This window comes from Eutrigla gurnardus, assembly GCF_963514095.1.
Source record: "Eutrigla gurnardus genome assembly, chromosome: 11".
Taxonomy (NCBI): domain Eukaryota; kingdom Metazoa; phylum Chordata; class Actinopteri; order Perciformes; family Triglidae; genus Eutrigla; species Eutrigla gurnardus.
The window spans coordinates 20,865,955-20,885,805 of record NC_139925.1 but is presented as its reverse complement, the minus strand read 5'-3'; the positions used below and the strand labels follow the sequence as shown (position 1 = coordinate 20,885,805).

At 44.1% G+C, this 19,851-nt stretch overlaps 1 protein-coding gene across 4 annotated transcripts in view; it reads right to left on the bottom strand.

The window, feature by feature from the left end:
• The window catches only part of ehbp1 (EH domain binding protein 1), a 150,782-nt gene that overhangs the window by 28,041 nt on the left and 102,890 nt on the right, over positions 1 to 19,851 (bottom strand). For 2 of the 4 annotated variants that reach the window (XM_084021552.1, XM_084021553.1), the window contains 5 exons: positions 18,143 to 18,400; positions 15,425 to 15,579; positions 10,372 to 10,510; positions 9,235 to 9,335; positions 5,090 to 5,213 (listed from right to left, as the gene is read on the bottom strand). In XM_084021552.1, the coding sequence (XP_083877678.1) occupies positions 5,090 to 5,213; positions 9,235 to 9,335; positions 10,372 to 10,510; positions 15,425 to 15,579; positions 18,143 to 18,400 (777 nt within the window). The remainder of the gene's footprint in view (positions 1 to 5,089; positions 5,214 to 9,234; positions 9,336 to 10,371; positions 10,511 to 15,424; positions 15,580 to 18,142; positions 18,401 to 19,851) is intronic. The other 2 variants (XM_084021554.1, XM_084021555.1) reach the window with 2 other exon arrangements.

The window sequence follows — 19,851 nt, the reverse complement described above, 5'->3', positions numbered from 1 at the left end:
AATAAAAGCCGGGAATAAAAGCCTGAAAAGAGGGAAAGGAAATTCAAAAGCAATCATGTTTAGAAAGAGGAATATTTCTACAACCCATTATGAGGGCAGTGATCTTAAATCACTTAATCCCTGATAGTGACAAATACAACAAAAACAATTAGATGAATCAAAATGTGCCTGCAGGCTGACTGTGATTTGGAGCCACAGGTTAAGCCGCTCTGCAATCCTCCACACAATCACACTCACACTCTCACACACTCACACTCACACTCACTCACACACACACACACACACACACACACACACACACACACACACACACACACACACACACACACACACACACACTCACACACTCACACACACACACACACACACACACGGCGATGAGGCCGGCAGCCCTTTGCGATGTGAAGGCATTGACAGTCCGTTCTGTCCCTTTCTCAGATACTGAGGGGGATAGGCTGCATGTGTAAAGTACATTAAGCTCTTGCTGGATCCCTCCTTGTGCCATTCTCCTCTCGTCGACTCGCAGACACAAAGGCAGATTAAAGGAGCGCGCGCCATAAAAACCCCGTGTCAATCTTATCGCCGTCGAGTGCAATTTTTAAACATATGTTAATCTGGGAGAGCTAAAACTCATTCTCTCCTCTCTCTGCTTGTTTATCTCTTATCAAATGCGCAGTTGGTGAGAGGCAGCTTTGCGGTGCGGCTAAGTGCCATTATTTGGATAATTGCGTCCATTGTTGCGGGTTATATAGCTATTTGAAATGGGAGGTGTGTGTAAATAGGTGCAGGGGCCAGGTAGGGGGTGGTGGAGATATATTCAGAGGGGATTTTCTGCGAAGACTACAAGATGCATTTGAATGCTTGTTCATACCTCAAGCTGAATTTTCAATAAGGAGTGTTTGATATATTTTTCTGTGTGACAATACCTTTAGAAAAGCCACAATGCCAAGGTCAGGAGCATTACAAGCATTGGCAGAAACACAATGACGATGAAAATTAGCATGCCGATAAAAGACACATTAAAGACGCCATCAAAAGTTCCAGCTTTCCAATCTCTGCAAGCTGTAGAGCAATGTGCACAGAGGTTGCAAGATTCATACCTTAAAGACAGCCGAGCAATATATTCTATTTTATATTTCATGAAGATGCAGCTTCTGTTGAAATGCAGTAATATTCTCCTCATATAATCAATAAATCCATGAATATTTGCTCTGTTGCAGGAGGAGAACGTTCTCCTATGTTGCATGTGTGAAGGACAGTGCTCCCAGTGGTGCAAGAATAACAAGTTCATTAGTCGAGGGGGGGCGCCGCAGGAATTCAAATCCCCCCCCGACCCAGCCCTGGCTTCTGATTGGCTGGCTGCGTCGGCATGGCGAGACTCATTAGAGCCCAGCAGTAATTAAGAGTTGTTAGAAAGTGAATTCTCCAACCGCAGATTAGAAAATTAAACTATTTACTGATTACATATTAATAGAAGACAACAATGGAGCTTGCCATAAGCTTGGAAGGCAACCAAGGAATAAATCTGTGTACTTAATTACCATAAACAATGGGGGCATAGAAATGGAGTTTTATGCACACTCCCTCCTGTAATGTGTCTGATATCAGAAGACACTTGACAATTCTTGTTCAATTATCTCTATTATTTAATGTGCTGTGAACTGCCTCTGAGTAAATAAATTAACCACCCCAATTACTTGGGATTCATCTGGGGAGGGCCGTGGCGTAATAGAAAATGCTGCAGAAAGCTGCATTGTGCCCAAACCGGGGGGGGGGGGGTTCGGGTGAAAAGGAGGGAGAGAGAGGGTGAGAGAAAGGAGAGAAAAACAGAGATTCACAGGGATAAAAAGGAATAGAGCAAATAAAAAGATGCAGAAGGTTGAGATAACCATAAAGAAAAAAGAAGCAACACTGATAAAGAAAGCAAAAAACCTTTCAAAAGTAACCGCATAAGTTACTTAAAACACAAAAAAATGAAGATTATTAAGGACTTCAGTACTTGTGGCAAACATTATACATGCATATATAAGCAGAAGGACAAACTTAGAGAAGAGAGGGAGGGTGAACGAGCGAAAGCATGTGATATCAAAGAAGGGAATAGTGAGGAGCAGCAGAGCACAGTGGATCTCCCCGACGCTCTGCTGGTGGAACAGAGAGATGAACAATCAGTCATGGGTCAGCCGGTCTGTCTGTTCACATCTGCCCATCAGTCCTGCAGCGCTGTGCACTACCGCAGCACCACTGCTCACTGAGCGCATGCTAACTCACCTCAAAAGGTCTGAATCATATGCTCACATGCACTATGACATCCACCCTGCTTAGAAGGTGTATGAACAACATGCCAGCAGTTCTGGGTAGAGTCCACACCAGAGCCGATTGTTTCTATTTTATATATCAATCGCGGTTCCGACTGACGGAGCTTTGAACCTTAAAACTTTTTTAGTCATGTGGATAAACATGTATAAAAGTGTGAGGATATTTCAGTCAAACAACAGCTCCCTTTTAAAAGTCTGTGCTTGGTGCACAGCATCGTGTTAGCATCAACAGAATTTCCTCATCTTTAATATCACAATCCATATCATATCCAGAATGTTAACTCCTCTTATGGAGCGGAGAGCAAAGTCTTGGTGAGCCGGCTAAAAACACATCTCTTCGGACTGCACCTTGGCTAAGAAGATGGTTCTTATACATAAACACTGCACTTATAAGTAGTAGACTGTAGTTTGGCTCAGCTAATGTACTTTCATGATTCTGTTCTGTTCTGGGCTTGAACCCCAACGGTTGAATGCACTTATTGGAAGTCTCTTTGGATAAAAGCGTCAGCTAAATGAAATGTGATGTAAGCTCATCCAGATTTGAAGAAAGTTACAGTTTATGAAATCTCTTTAATTGCATTGTGACTTTGTAAGTCCCTCAATTGAACCAGGAAGTTGGACTTTAATTAGATGTTGGGGAAATAAAAAGGAGCCCTGGACATTGGCTGGCCTCCAACAGTGCGGCTGGCAGAGGAAAAAAGATCAACATTTGCTGGTGGGACTTTCTCACAATGTACCATGTAAAAGTGCAGGCGCCAGTCAGATGTGATGGATCAATACCGGATGTTTTGCTTACAGCCAATCAGTCACAGCTTCAATCAGACATTCTGGGCCCAGAAAAAAATATCTATCATCTATGACAGCCTATAGAAAGGTGACCTCAGTGGCCGAGGTGATAAAGGTTACTTCGGTTACCACCTGTCACTGGCGCGTCTCGCTCTGATGCCTCCAGACCTCGGCCTAAAGGCACAATCCATAACCTATTGGATGGGTCTCTGGGATAAGTGCTGCAAAATGAGATATGGAAACAGAAATGGACTTTCAGGAAGTGAGCAAGGTGCTTAACATCATGTGGCAACTTTTCTCTCCCTTTGCTGCGACACGATGCCAGCGTGGCATCGGTTCCAGGTTTGTATTTTGTATCAAGCCCTAAATAATGACTGAGGCTAAATGTGCATGTTTCATTTATAAGCAGCACTGACCAGTGAATAACACATATTATATCACCTATATATGTTGCACCGCGCCATCCAGTAATCCATGTGGTGACTTTTCTCAATTTCATTCCCCACTGATGTTATAACCGAGGTGAATTTCTCTTTGTGACATCCCTTTATTATTTTGTCCTCACCTTCCCTGTTGTCGCCCTCTTCCTTTTCTAGTGAATCATATTTTTCAGGAGGGGACGGCAGGTATATATATATAATTGTCATGGCTGCGTCTGGAAGTAAATAACCTGGCTTCTTGCTGGCTAGTGGCTGGTTTATCAGTGGGTGAAGAAGAAGAAGAAGGAAAACCAGCCCTTCAGATTGACACAATGGCGTGCGCTCTGACAGGGAAAGAGGGCACAGAGGCAGGGAGGAGGAAAGCCAACACAACAAACGTTAGAGAGATAGTCTTGATATCAGGACCCAAATGGGATGTGGAAGGTGAGCTCCCCAGTTTTCTTTTCTAAAAACCTTCACTTCCATCCTCCCGCGTTGCTCTTTTGGGGGATTTTGGTGGCTAAATCCACCAAGGTGGGCACTGATATATCAGAGAAAGCATGAGAGCTGCGACTAAATCACTACAGCAAATACTGTTGCTGCACTTTCAGAACATTTGCAAAATTTTACACTTCCTGGAACCATGTTTTTTCTTTCTCCACCAGCATTCTTGGGTGAGGAATGGGATGGTTTAGTATCACAAATGGGATGCTATTCTCCAATTTCAGTTAGGGACTTAACGGAGCCAAGGCTCTTCTTTTGGCTCGGCACACTGTCTCATGTCTTAACAAGGCTTTACCCCCGGCCAAATCTTAAATAAAAACCTTCAGAATCTGGCTCCGTACGCCAAACCAGATTGCACTTTCTATGCGCGGGTGTGTAAGCATTTGTGTGCGGCTGTGGTGGATTTGTGAACTGTGTCAGTGCTCATGTTGTGTTGTGCCTCGTGTTTTTTTTTATTATTATTATTATTTTTTTTTTACATTTCTTTGCCTCTTCCTCTCGCCTCCCTTTAACTCACCCCCGTCTTTCCTTATACAGCATATCAATGAAGGCCAGATATGTACTCGGGGAAGGAGGGTGCATGGGTGTGTATGTGTGTAGCCGTGCATGGCTGAGCGCACTGTTCAATAGTGTGGAGGCTGGCTGGCTGGGGCCGCGGCTGGCAAACGGCTGCAGCGGAGACTTCGGCTGGGGCGCCGCTATCGCACCCAGTTATCGTTTCCCCCATGAAGGGCTCCCTTATCACCCCAGCCCAGAGAGGTCTCCCTTCTTCTCCCATCCCCGAGACACACTCCTTCTCTCCCTCCCTCCCCACCTACCCTTCCCCTCCCTTCTCCACCTCCCTCCCCCCGTCCCCTCCTTTCATATCCGCCCAGCGCTCCGTCGTGCAACATTCAACCGAAAGGGAGGGAGAAGGAGGGGGCTTCAAAGATTCTCTCTCGCACACATGCACACACAAATACACACACACACACACAAACTCCCTGAGTGTACATGCGTGTGTATGTGCGTGCGTACGCTCAATTTGCCAAAACAGTTTTTCCAGTGTAATTGGGCTTGGGGTACCTGTGTCCATGAGATAGCGCAGCCTCTTCTCCACGCGAGCTGCTCGGGCGTCGATGTGCCTCTGCTCGCTCTCCAGCGCAGACAGCTCCCCAACCACATACTGACTGGTGTCTTTGAACGCCTTCTGTCAACCAGAGAGAGAGAGAGAGAATGGTTATAAGAGAAAAGGAAGAGTAGTGCGATACAGCATTAAACAGAGACAGGGAGGGAAAACAGGATAGAGGGAAGAGACAGAACGAGGGAGAATAGAGAAATACAGAGATGGGACAAAGCGAAAAGGTAATGCAGCAAATGAAGAGAGAGAAGGGAAAAGAGTGAGAGAGAAGTTGAAAAGAAGAGGGGAAATGTATGAACGGATGTGCAAAAATCATCCATACATAAAACAAAAGATGAGTTTACTTTCACAACAGGAGATAAAACGGTTGCTGCCTCTTGTTTCCTCTGAGCTGTTGTTTGGCATTTTTTATATTCCTTTCTCACATCTTCAGAACCACTTTGTGGTAAAATGAGCAGCAAAGCTGTAAAAACCTCATCAAAGGACTGTGAATGAAGATGTATTGAAGTAAATCTTTATTCACACCAAACAAGTTATGTCATATAATCATTAGCCATGTTACTGATCAATAATTGATTAAACATCAAAACTGTCTATCTGTAGCATGAATCATATTACTTGAATCACAGAGGAAATACCAGAAAAATGCCAGAATTGCTTCTAAAGATGCACCGATACGGACTCAAATAGCAATGTAGTTCATTTCTATCAATGTATTTATTTGTAAAATGTTGTTTTGGTTGGGAAAGTAATGATTAATTCAAGCTTGGTGTTGCCTTACACATAACACAATGATCCCAGTCTCTTCCACACAGCGCGGCATTACTCAGCACCCCGGTAACCTCCGATACTCAGCATCCCGGTAACCTCCGATACTCAGCATCCCGGTACCCCCCGATACTCAGCATCCCGGTACCCCCCGATACTCAGCATCCCGGTATACCCCCGATACTCAGCATCCCGGTACCCCCCGATACTCAGCACCCCGGTATATCCCCCGATACTCAGCACCCCGGTATACCCCCCGATACTCAGCACCCCGGTATACCCCCGATACTCAGCACCCCGGTATACCCCCGATACTCAGCACCCCGGTATACCCCCGATACTCAGCACCTCGGTACCCCCCGATACTCAGCACCCCGGTATACCCCCCGATACTCAGCACCCCGGTATACCCCCGATACTCAGCACCCTGGTATATCCCCCGATACTCAGCACCCCGGTATACCCCCCGATACTCAGCACCCCGGTATACCCCCGATACTCAGCACCCCGGTATACCCCCGATACTCAGCACCTCGGTACCCCCCGATACTCAGCACCCCGGTATACCCCCCGATACTCAGCACCCCGGTATACCCCCGATACTCAGCACCCTGGTATATCCCCCGATACTCAGCACCCCGGTATACCCCCCGATACTCAGCACCCCTGTACCCCCCGATACTCAGCACCCTGGTATATCCCCCGATACTCAGCACCCCGGTATACCCCCCGATACTCAGCACCCCGGTATACCCCCCGATACTCAGCACCCCGGTATACCCCCCGATACTCAGCACCCCGGTATACCCCCCGATACTCAGCACCCTGGTATATCCCCCGATACTCAGCACCCCGGTATCAGGGCTGAAAAAGTCAGATCAGTGCATCCCTAATTGCTGCTTAACAAATGATCAAGGTTAAACATAAAAACTAAAAAAAAAAAAAAAACGTATCATAACTGACTGAACAAATTAGATGCTTATTGTTGCCTGCAAATGTCTAAATCAATTTGAAACATCAAATGGGCCGTCTTAATCTACTTAAATCTCACTGGTTTCTATTTATGGACATGAGATGGATATATGTGTTAAGGCATTGCTTGGAACTCATTGTTGTTAAAAATGTGGCAACTTAAGGGCTGAGAATGAAGGCAGGATTGATTAAAGAAGCAGCATTCACAATGAGCAAGCTGCAGGCTTGGATTCAGACCTGCTACACGTCATCTCAGCTTTACTGTGCTGTCACTCTGACTGCGTAGAAAACCACGACGGCCGCTCTGCATCAAAGGCTCTGATCACTCTGACACTGGTGCAGTTAATCCAACTGTGTTGATTAATCCATGATAGATTGATCATTCAAATCCCTAACACCACTTTGAGCTAGATGTACAGTCTCCACATCGGTCTGAAAGCGTTACATTAACACACATCTTTCATCATATTCTTACTTCATACTGTGAATATCCCTGAAGTTTGCACATTCCTGCACAACACTGCACAGTGCTTACATTTTAAAAATATATTGCACGTAGCTTTTGTTTTCTTTTTTGACATTTTTATTGTAATTTTCTCTTACTATGTTTATAATTATGCACCAAAATGTACAATAAATCTGATTCTGAGAATAATTTCAAATTATCATCCAGTCCTCAATCAATCGATTTAGCCTTTCACCTTTGGCTGAACTTTTATTAAAAAAAAAAAGGATTTGAATATACATTCAAATCCAATATTTACAACCCCGAGGGTTTTAAACAGTTTCCTGTTCTGAACATTTACATGACAAGAATCAAGCAGACTAAACCATGTAACAAGTTGTCTTCAATACTTATATTTGCAGTGTGGCATTAATGCACCTGCAGGTATGAAACTGATACATATTTAGATACACACCAATCACTCTATAACCATATGCACTTCACACACACACACACTATTTCTGACCCCTTTTCACCTCTGTCTCCTGACTGCTTGCTATTCTCCAGAGAAACTCCTCCGACTGAGGAAAATGTTTATTCAAATTCACTACTGAGGATGCATCCGGAAAAATATCTCCATTTTATTGCTGATGCACTTCATTTTTCTTAATGGGAAGGAGAACTAGTGAGCAGGAGAGAGAGAGAGAAAGTTTTTTTTTTCATTACACCCAGGCCAGCACTTTTTCCGGTTCTCTTTCCAGCGTGTTGCTCTGTGCACGTGTGCTTTGTGCATGTGTTGATTCCCAGCAGCCTCCTCTGCCCCCCTCCCCTCCCCTCCCACCTCCGTGCCTCCCTCCTCCTCCTCCTCCTTGTGCGTTCTCGCTCTATCACCATATTTTTCCTTGGCAAATCAATTTTACACATGATCAGCCCACTCCCCTTGCCGCGCTCGGCCCAGCCGTAATTAAGAGGAGGGAAATTACCATATATATTATATTAATGCAAACATCATTCAGCAGGTAATTCTTGGCTGATCGGGATAATGGAAAGGTTGAACACCCATTAACCCTGGGGCCCAGGCACCGGGAGGAAGAGGGTGTGTGCGTGTGTGTGTGTGTGTGTGTGTGTGTGTGCATGGGACTGGGGTAGAGGGAGCAGGGTCGAGGGTGGGAGAGGGCTGCTTGCAAAGACAGATTCACCCCAGTGTCACACTCGCATCACTGAAATAATAGCACTCTTATAGAGACACTATGTACACACAAGTTCAAATAGAGGCTGAGAGGAGAGAGAGAGAGTGTGTGTGTGTGTGTGTACACACACTTGAAGGACACGTAGGCACACAACTTCTTCACAGAGATACACACCTCTAAATGGCAGCTGATATATACCATTGTTATAATTAAAATCTGTTAGATCAATACTTGGGTGTCTCTGTCGGGAAAAAGAGGACAGAGAGAGAGAGAGAGAGAGAGAGAGAGAGGGAGGGAGGGAGGGAGGGAGAGTGTGAGAATGAGAGGTGGACAAGGTGAAGAGGAGGAGGGACATTTAAGCAGAAGAGCTCGGTGATAGATTTATCGAAGAGACAAAAAGAAAGCTGACTAACAGGAAATAAAAAAAGGCCAAGTAGGAGCAATTAAGGGACACAACCTTCTACCTTCCCTATTTCACCTTGCCAATCTCACCGCTACAGCGTCACAAAGCTCCAGCTGAGGGACCAAAAGGAAGCTGGTTGCCATGACCGATCAGGAGCAGAATTACAGTACTTACTCCGTTCCCATGGTGTGGATTTTAACATTTCTTTCTGCCTTCCCTGCTAGTTGGTGCAGGATGGATTAAGTTTAAGGCATGCACTAAAAAATCCTCTGCAAACACAAGTGATGATTTAGGGGAAAGAAAATGACGAACCTCCTCTTCAAATGGTCGGCGAATATCAAGGTCTGTTGGTGAACCTCGGTCCTCCTCTGCCTTTTTCAGATCCTCGGGAACAGACTTCTGCCTCTTCACCTCTGGCGGGATGAAGGAGTGTGACAGCAAAAATAAGTAGTGAGATACACGTAAGACACTGAGCACATGAAGCATATAAAGCCAGGACTATTACTTAAAAAGTCTGATATTCTCGTGTCAAATAAGCAATGAAGTCCTCATCTAGCGTCCAGCCTAGCCGCTGAGGAATAACAGCACTTTTTCCATATATGGATGTACGCTGTCTCTATTTATTGGTGATTCATTCAGCGGTTATGGATGGTGTGCATGTTTGCCTTGAAATCTACAATCTTGAAATTTGTGTTTGACTGTGATCTTCAGTACTCTACTACAGTAACGGTGTCTTCACAGGTCTCACTAAAAAAAGTGAATTAGACAGCTGCAGCCGAATCAGAAGCCTCACTAAGACCAAGGATGTTCTGAGATCTTTACACTTCCTGTCCGTCAAATAATTGATTTCTGACCTTCTGCTACATTTTGAGCCAACCATGATGCCCCTGTTTGGGACATGGGGAACTAAAACACGGGGAAGACATTCTGTTGTTATGCATCTGGAAGACGCAGCTCTCTCCATTCAATCAAATAATTAATACACTGCACTGTAACTTCTATTCTTGTATTTAATGCCTGTCTATTACCTCTATTATGATTCCACCACACTAACTTCTATTCTTGTATGTTATGCCTATCTTATTACTGTTTTAGCCTGTTTCTATTATGTGAAGCCTTTTGGATTGCCTTATTGTTGAAATGTGCTATAGAAATAAACTTGCTCAAGAACTGAGGACGTTTTCAGTAATATTTGTGTGACACATGATACCTTGAGTGTTGAATTGGTGACTGTGGTTAGAAGTAACAAAGGAAAAAGGCGGACCTTCTCCACAGCGCTGGTTTCAAACAGTGAACAGGTGAATCATTGGCCCTCAGCGTGTCTGTGCACGTCCTGCCGGTTACCTGCTCCCAGGTGTGAATATGCCAGTCAAGTGCTGCTGTGTGCAAACAGACCTCCCTGGGTAAACACTGTATGCATGTGTGTGTCGGTGTTGCATTGTCTCCCACCTGGTCTGCTCTCCACATACTGGCTGAAGGACTTCAGCTGAGTTTTCCTGACTGCAGAATCCTTGTTGAAGACCACCGGGCTACGCAACCGCTCCGTTGCTCTGCGCAGTCGCTCCGCTCGCAACTCTTCAGCGTTATTCTGTCAAACACAGGCGAGATATGGACAAACACGGCTTACTGCTGATGCAGGGGATTTTTTTTAGAATGTTGATTTCAAAAGTATCAATTCCTAAATTCATCATACTATACTGAGTTTAATACAAATGTAAATGAAAATTTGTTAAACCACCAGTCACCTCCTGCAACAAATGCAATCACCGGGACCGGGAATCCAGTTTCAACAAAGAAGTCTAAAAATCTATTTGTGGTTGAAGCTTTGCAGCAATAGAGCTGAAAACACAAAGAAAGAAGAGACAAAGAAGCACTTTGTTTCTCACTAAATTGCAACAAAAAGACACATCAATGCAACTACGATAATGTAACGTAATGTTATTGCATGACGACAAAAAATTGGTTCGCTGTGAATTTAGTGATGGATTGTAAAGACTTGAAGTGTGTTTTTCAGTCACAAGGTTAAACCAGACACGGATGGTGCAGCGCTGTGTTGTTCTGCTTTACAGAAGATTATTCCTTCTCCGACCAAAAATGTTTTGTGCTGGTCAGCGGGTACTTGGCTGAAAGAATATTTCTACTATCTTCACTTACTGAAAAGTGTGAGAACCAATGTTATATGTCATAGGAATAAAGGAGTGCATGGAAGTTAAGGCTCCAGTATTTCTGGAACAAATAAGACAGTAAGATTATATGCATATAGGGCACTAACAGATAAATCTAACTGCAATGTAAGAGACGAGAGAATGTGCCGCCATGATGACTCAAATTTGTCAAACTTAGAAATGTGGAAAAAAGAGAGCTCAACCCCGGACAATAGCTGCTGTAAAAAGATTTAAAGAAAATTAACAGTAAGCCTCACACCCACACACAAAAGGAAGGAGTTGGTTAAACTTCAAATTACTGCAGACTTTAAAAAAACAATGTCAGCGATTAGTCTGCTGCCTCTCCACATCTCGTCTATTATTCTGTCAGCCTCTACCAGCCACTTAGATCTGCTCTCAGGCTTTTATTAGGCAGTCGTTTCAGGATTTCACAGCTGCTCTGTGATTGAGACCAAGAACACACACGCACACCATTAGTGCACACAAAAACACACGTGTGCAAACACACTTACTGACAGGCCATGAGATAAATCTGGTAGAAGTTGATATGTTAGCTACTCACTCACACACACACACACACACACTCTCCCTCACTCATGAGAGAGACAAAAAGCAGGCAATTAACTTGACTTTCAACAAAACCTCGAGCCAGAAAATATATTCAGATTATGCAAAATGCAAAAAAAAACGCTATTGTTTTCAAAGTGAACATGTGTTAAAAAGCTACACGCTCGCTTCCTACCCTATCAAAAACGGCATGCAGAAATGCTTTATTACCAGGGGCCTCCAAATAAGCCAAGCCGAGTGGAAAAGAAACCGACTCCGGCGGAGATTGACGTTGTGGCAACGTTAATAAGACGGCGAAACGTGTAATAAAGTCGACAATTAGGGCAAACATGTTCCACTGCTTGAGACGGAGGGAGATAGTCAAGCAGGGTGTGTAGAGCGAGGAAAACTAATAGAGACAGTGTGGGCGGGGAACAAGCTGTAGACGGGGAGCTGTTAGTTTAGCTTCAGATTATTGACTTTCAAAAACAATGTCAGCAATTAGTCTGTCCTCATTTTGTTTTGTCTATTAGTCCGTCAGCTTCTACCAGCCTCCTTAAAGCGTATGTCGAGTCAAATAGAGGCAAATTTATTTATGAAGTGCTCTGTACAAATTGCCCAATTAAACATTTTAAATCATAAGGCCTGAGATTGGATGTGTGAAAGCGTGTGCATGTAAAGGAAGCACTGATGCAGCCCAGAAGAGCAGATTCAAATTACTGATTGCAGGAAAAGTGCGGAGGAGAAAAGATTGGCAGGAAAAAAAACCTTCTCTCAGCGTCCGATGGCTTTTACTTAAAAGTGTCAATCACAAAAATGTGTTGTTCAGTACCAAATTAATATGTGGTTAAAATCTGCATCTTCATCTGTTCGCAGTCAGAAGGCCAGAATAACTCTCTTTTATTCGTATTATTCCTTCTTAGTGATTAATGTGGTGGTTTGGCAATGTATTGATTCAGAATGTCAAATTGTGTACGTAGACACCTCTCATTAAAGGAATACATTGAGACTGGGTAACTTCTGTGTTTTTCAACCTGGACCCTAATTTCTCATGTTTTGTGTCTCAGTGTTTAAAACTACAATGTTATCATATCAGGGCAACACCTCACCGTACTCATAAGTACAGTATCATTAGCTGGATGGTATTCTGTCAAGTGACTGCTTTTATGAATATTTAATATGTTTGTTTGCAGGAAAAGTACAACAAACACTGATAATTGGATGTCAAAGGATTTAATGGATTAATGTTGCTGTCCGTGTCACATTTTCAGGAGCAGGATTTGTTTTTTTATACATTTTAGTGTGTTGACTGGTGAAAAACTGCAAGCCGCTGCAATATCTACAGGGAACTGTTGATTTAGCAGAAGAGTAAATCCCTGGAGGGACTGATTAGGACTCTGAGGCCGTCGACCCATCTATGACTTATTGTTTAACTGCTGTGAATCTGACATGTTCACTAGACTACAACCAGAGGTTAATCATGACAGAGGAACTCCTCTACTGGCCCTCAGCACTTTCTAAATAACCAACTATACAGTCTCTCTCTCTCAATCACACACACACACACACACACACACACACACACACACACACACACACACACACACACACACACACACACACACACACACACACACACACACACACACACACACACACATGCACACACACACACACAGAGCACCTGCCCACTTGGCTAACCCGCCGTCTCCCTTTCACACTCTGGAACAAGCAGATATTGGGGTGTCCGCTCCCTCCCTCTTTATCTCTTATCGCTGCCATCATCGCCGTGGTGATTCAGGGCTTTTGGTGTGTGTGAGTCTGTGAATGTGCATGCAGGGCGCTGCGTGACTAACGTCGCAGTCTGCTGAGCGTTGCATGGCCTTATCATGTGCTACCGAGGCTGCGCATACACACAATCACTAATGAGAGAGGGGAGTGTGAGTGTGTGTGTGTGTGTGTGTGTGTGTGTGTGCGTGTTTGTGGTGCTCCTGCGGGTCGTTCCACCCGCCTGAAGGTCTTTTGGGATGCCCAGTCCTCTTGGGACAAGACAGTTTATCCTTCTTTTAAAGGACAGAGGAAGTCAGACAACCTCTTACGCACATGTTAGTTGTAAACAAAAAAAAAAGGCTTTGATTAATAAATATTTCCATTTATTTTAGGAGTTTTGTAGGAGTATATTAATGTTAATTTGAGTACAAATAATGGCTAAATATTGCATCAACTAGGACGGGAACTGAGAACTAGTTCCACATTTTGTATGCCTGTAAGATCATCAATGCCTTTTATGGATAATGACATGCTTCCTGACAGTTGAAACAAGAAGGAGCAGTGTTTCCCATGAATTACCTAGTCATGGGCACGCCTCAGAGCCATAATGAACTGAAATATTTGTACACTTCTCAACAGGAGGGTTCTGCACAGTCTGAGGGGGGATTAGACTCGGCAGGTCAGGGAAGGATGCTCCGTGTGGGAGGATCCACATGTGGGACCTCTGCCCAGCACTGGCTAGTCCTCGCTGGGCGCCTTTCCTCCTTGCACAGGGTCAAGGTCAGCCTGGAAAAGTCCAGGGTGAAGGTGGCTTGCAGCTTCAGCGTGAGCTTTACAGTACCCCTACCCTCGCTGCTTCCAGGGGAGGGACTTTGTTTGAACCAGCCTGGTCTCCTCAGAATTACTCTCCCACAAAACAAATCTGCATAACGTTTTGAAGAAAATTTATTTTGTCATGGATAACGTTACTTTTGCCGTCATTAAATTAGCTTCAAATTAGTAAGTGGAAGTCTGCGTCGGGAGGTCGGGATGGTGTTTGTGTCAAAAAACACAGGCAATCCACCCAGACTTGTGTAGGAGCGCATGGGTAGCGTCTTGTATAGGAACGCCTATTCTGTTGCAAGTCAAGAATTTATTTGCGATTCTTTTAAGTTCTGATGGGATGGATGCGCAGCGTGTTCATCAGTTCATGATAAGCTGTTAAATGTAATGCAGTGTATCACCCACACGCATTCAGACTCTCAAAACCAAATATCAGGCAGAACATCGAACATGCGGACCGTTGGGTCAGGTGTTTTGGATAGGTGTCGACCAAGCAGTGACTCTACTTCTCTGAGGGTCAAGTGGTAACACACACACACACACACACACACACACACACACACACACACACACACTCTCCTTTGGCTGTAAAGGACGAAGCCTTTTAGGCTTTGAACACATGAGGGTGTTTATGTGAATCGATGATCAAAGACACCCTGCGTCGCCATAAGCACAGAGGGTTTCACTTGTACTGACAAACACACACACACACACACACACACACACACACACACACACACACACACACTCACCTTATTCCACTTGACATTCAAAATCAATTAAACAGATGTTAAGACTGCCCGACTACTTGCTGTTGACTCAATATTCACATCACAAGACTGACACATGCAGCCTTGTGTACCGACGCACACACAGCAACAGTCTGAAAAGGTCATAGTCAATAGAAGGGGACGGCTACATGTAATGTAGAGTATTATGTTATGATGTTCCCGGGCTTTAGGCAGACTCATATGGACACGAGAGGGATAAGCTGGGGTCTTACATGAAGTGGTCCAGCTGACTGATGTGTACACCGGGTCAGCTGACTGACAACAGGGTCAATCGGACCAATTGATTGGAGTGACCCTTTGATGGTGTGTAGCGAAGGGAGGGGGGCAGAAAAATACAGAGAGATAAAAGGAAAGCGAGGTGGAGAGAAAGACAGGAAACAAAGATATGTGTTTGGAATATGCGTGTACCTCCACTCCTTCTGCAGGGCTGACTGGGGAGGTGGAAGAGGCAGTGGGTGAGGATGAGGAGGAGGTGGAGGACGGGGATGAAGGGGACGCGACTCGTCTAGGGCTGACCTCCACCAGCTTCTTCAGCTTCAGATCCACATTCTTACTGTTTGGACCTGGAGACAGAAACACATCATGAGTACAAACAGTGTATGTATACATCAAAAACCCAATGAAACAACAAGTGTAAAACAAAGCTAAAGAGAACAAAAGCAACGCATGTCGCATACAGTACACACAAACTTTACACACAAAGTGTAAAAAGACGAGAAAAAGGGAGACATCTTAGTTTGCATTCATGTAAACACATAAACACAGACACACACACACACAGACACAGACACACACACACACACACACACACACACACACACACACACACACACAGACACAGACACAGACACAGACACACACACACACACACACGCACACACTCGGGCAAAGTCATTGATAAGTAAACTGTATGCTGTGTGAGACAGATAGAGATCTGGACAGACTAGGCAGCCTTAAGTCCTGTTTGTACTGCAGAGAGATGCTCAGGTACTGAGTGTACATTGCTGGCACTATCACCACGGTAACCAAAGGGCAAGATTGAGGGAAAAAGAAGCCTGTCTCACTTTTTAAAAACATTTTAACAGGAGACATGAGATGCGAATAGGGTGTAAAAAAAAAAAAAGAAGCTATAACTAATCACCACGAAACTTCCCACTTTGTACTTACATGAAGAGCATTATTTGTATATCGCAAGTTTAGTGATTAAATATGCAAATGGCCTATTATTTGATTTGATTTCAGAACAGAAATCTCAACATTGTATGAGTCAGGTTAAAAAATCTTGTGTGATTTTGTTGACATATAAGAGTCAAAGGTTTTTACAATAAGCCCTCAATAACCTTCATATATAGACGTTTGGTGGATGTAAGTGTTGCTGAAGTGGAGATTTCTGGCTCATAGAAAACTGCCTTTAAAGATCTGGATTTTTAAATGACATACCATTTCACTACAGGACACATCTACAGATGCAAATGGACAAAGTAGTAAATAAACACCTAAATGTGTATTTCAGATATGTTCTTTCCACTATAGTCTGAAAGACGACATGTTATTGAAGGAAAATAGCTGTAAATCGTTCAGTGTGTGAAAAATGATGTTTTTGCCTGTAGAGTCCCACCATGTTTTTTGTACCTGTGCTCTCTTTTTCAAGAGTTTAGAACATTTATAACATTATAACACTATTCCCATTGATTTAAAAAAAAAAATGGGTGAAAATATATTTGAAATACAGCAGTACAATGCAAAGGTACCACGAACAAATCAGATTTTTTGTTGTTTTTAGGACACATTAATGCTGAAATAACCTTCTCCTTTATAGCAACCCCACATTAATTTTCTCCCAAACTATCTTTCAACTCACTTTCAAACTCCACCCATGTGTCGAAGCTAAGCTCCTCCCTCCCTTTACCTCCATCCATCCCTAATTTGTTTGCTCTGTTCTTTCTGCTCCCTCAGTCTCTCTCTGCCTTCCAGTAGCTGCTTGCAGCCATATTTTCCAGGGAGCGGTAACCATAGCTCCCCTGCCAGGCCAGACCACTGCACTGAAGGAGATGAAAGAACCGAAGGCGACCGTTTCATGTGTCACCTCCCTCCGTGACACAGAAACACACATCCCATGATGCATGCATACAGATGCCAGACGTAGACACACACTCTGGAACTTTGTTACACACACACACACACACACACACACACACACACACACACACACACACACACACACACACACACAGAGAAGGACAAACAGGAGGAGGTGGGCTGCAGGAAAGTGTTGACGAATACTGAACATCTACAGGATGAAATGTGGCATCAGCTTTGGTATCACAATCACCACCATCCGTTTCTTTCAGACTGCATGAAAATGACCGGCGACAAAGAACAAAAAAGGCAACCACACACACTGTGACAGAAACAAACAAACAGAGATAGAGCACTTCAAAGCTGGAGGACGCATTTGTCTGTTTTCATGTTCGTTTCTTCTGCTCCTTCACTGTACTCTCACCTATCTCACATCGGCAGGAATTTGAGGAAGCAAATACAGTAAATTAAATACAAAACAAAGTAATTAGTTTACCTCTGAAGATTTGAGCGAATGCTTTCCTGAAGATATCATTTTATTTTTGTCGGGGGAGCACTTTTCAGAGTTTACTAATTACTACTTAAAGAAGTTTCCAATGAAAGGAAAATAGAAAAAAAAAAAACCCGGCAGCACTCAACCAATGTAGGCTGTTAGTTTGTTCCTCCTGCCTGAAGCACCAACGAGTACGGGTCAAATAGGATGCAAGGGTCAGAGTGGTAAGTAAACAGAGCCATGCACTTAAGTTAGTGAGAGAAAAAAGAAAATTAATAAGTGAACGGATAAATCTCTTTTCTCAAGATTATTTTTCAGTGACGCTTTAGACGGAATGACGACAGACGACATCTTGAAAAAACGAATATGTCCCTCTCTGTGGAAGTCTGCCTTCAAATGTAAACTCTTGAATTGCTTACTGGGTGGAGGTTGGTATGTATGAGACCTGACTGACCTCTGAACATGAAAGCTGCTAGGGAGATGAGTCAAGAAGAAAAAAGGTAAAGAAGACAGTGAAGCATGCAGCAGCACACAGCCTCAGCCAGCGATTTTACCCAGAGAAGTTAGCTCAGAGCCGGGGTTAGTAAGCTCCAGAGGCACGTGGGTGCTGGAGGTGGCTGGAAGAGGGGCCTCCAGTGGCAGTGGGTTAGTAACCAGCACAGATGCAGATGTGGCAGCAACAGCATCATCATCATCACCACCACCACCACCATCAAAGTGGAGCTGCTCTTCCTCAGCCCTTCCCTCTTCCTCACCCCTTCTACCATCGACGCCATCATTGTCATGAGGAAGTCTCACGCCATCCAAAACATCTGTGGGTGCGGAGGGAAGGAAATATGACAGGGAGCGAGTCAGGGAGACAAGGGAGAGGAGAAGTGAAACGACAGGCGTTAAATGGGTGCAGAAAGGAAATCTTGGTTAGTTTGTGTTAACAGCAATCTGTGGGAAGAGCACATGTTAACTGACCCAATTCAATAATCCTTGTATTAATCTTATAATCCACCATAAACATGTCTTCTCCCATTAAACATTTAAGTACGTTAGGCAAACAGATTGTCCTCCTAATATTTAGTGCACTCATTAAAGCACGTGGACTTAATGGTGCAGAATGGTTGCATCTAAGTGTGTGCAACTAACTAATACATCAAACATAAACCAAATCCATGGTATGAAAAGGCAGCAGACTCTACCTGAGAGACACAAAGGGATTTTGGTCGATGGGTGTGCATGGGCACACAAATATCTGACACACAAAGTGAAACCGAGAACTTTGTTTAATTCCCCCCATTCAGAGATCTGTTGCCTGCCTTTCTTTTAGGGCAAACAAAAAAACACAAAAACATGAAAGCACATATTCCATTAAGTCTCCTGAGGGGCTCAATAGAAACAACAGTGTCTCCACATTAGGAACAAAAGAAGAAAAAAAAATGCTAGAAGAAACTCAAATGGAGACCTGAGCAGCTCTAGCTGCATGGATAACCCACCATGGATTAAAACAAAACAATCAGTAAACAGCGTCCGACATTGCAAGCTCCCTCCTCTGCTATTTACTACTTGGTGGGTAGAGAGGCCGAGAACAAAGAGGGAAGGAGAGAGAATCAAAATAACAGCATTTCCTGTCTTTTTTTTTTTTCTAATTTGCTCGCTGCGATGCGAAGCGTGCTTGCAAGCGCTGTTCCTGCGTGGCTGGCTGGGGCCTAATTAATGGGAGACCATGGTGATGGAGTTTGGAAAGTTTCTTTGCGGGCAGACACTTGGAGGGGGCAGCCCGGGCTGCATTAAAGGACCGTGAATGGTGTTGAGGGGAGAGAGGGAGGAAGGCGGAGGGAGGGAGGGAGAGAGAGTGTGGGGGCTAGGATTAGCCGTTCTGCTCGGCAAGCCTTGTGTATCACAGCCAACAGCATTTCTCTCTTCTCCTCACCTCCTCCTCCTCTCTTGTTCCGTTCTTTCCTCCAACTCCATTTTTAATGAGATCAACAATTAGTCCCAATTCAGAAAAGCTGAAAGAGCAAATAAATCAAGTGCTGCCCTCCCTCTGCCCCACTGTCTCTCTTCTGTCCTTTTACCTAACAAGTTGCTCATCTAACTTCTGGTTGTTTCAGAAGTTTCCCATTTGTTTGCTCGTCTCAGAAACCCACCGACACTCTCAGGCTACCGTTTCTTCTCTTTCATCGAGGTATTCTCCTCCCTGCCTGTCTGTGTGTAAACCTGTCACCAGAGCACCAACGATCCGTTCATTTATCGATTAGTTCATTCACCAAAT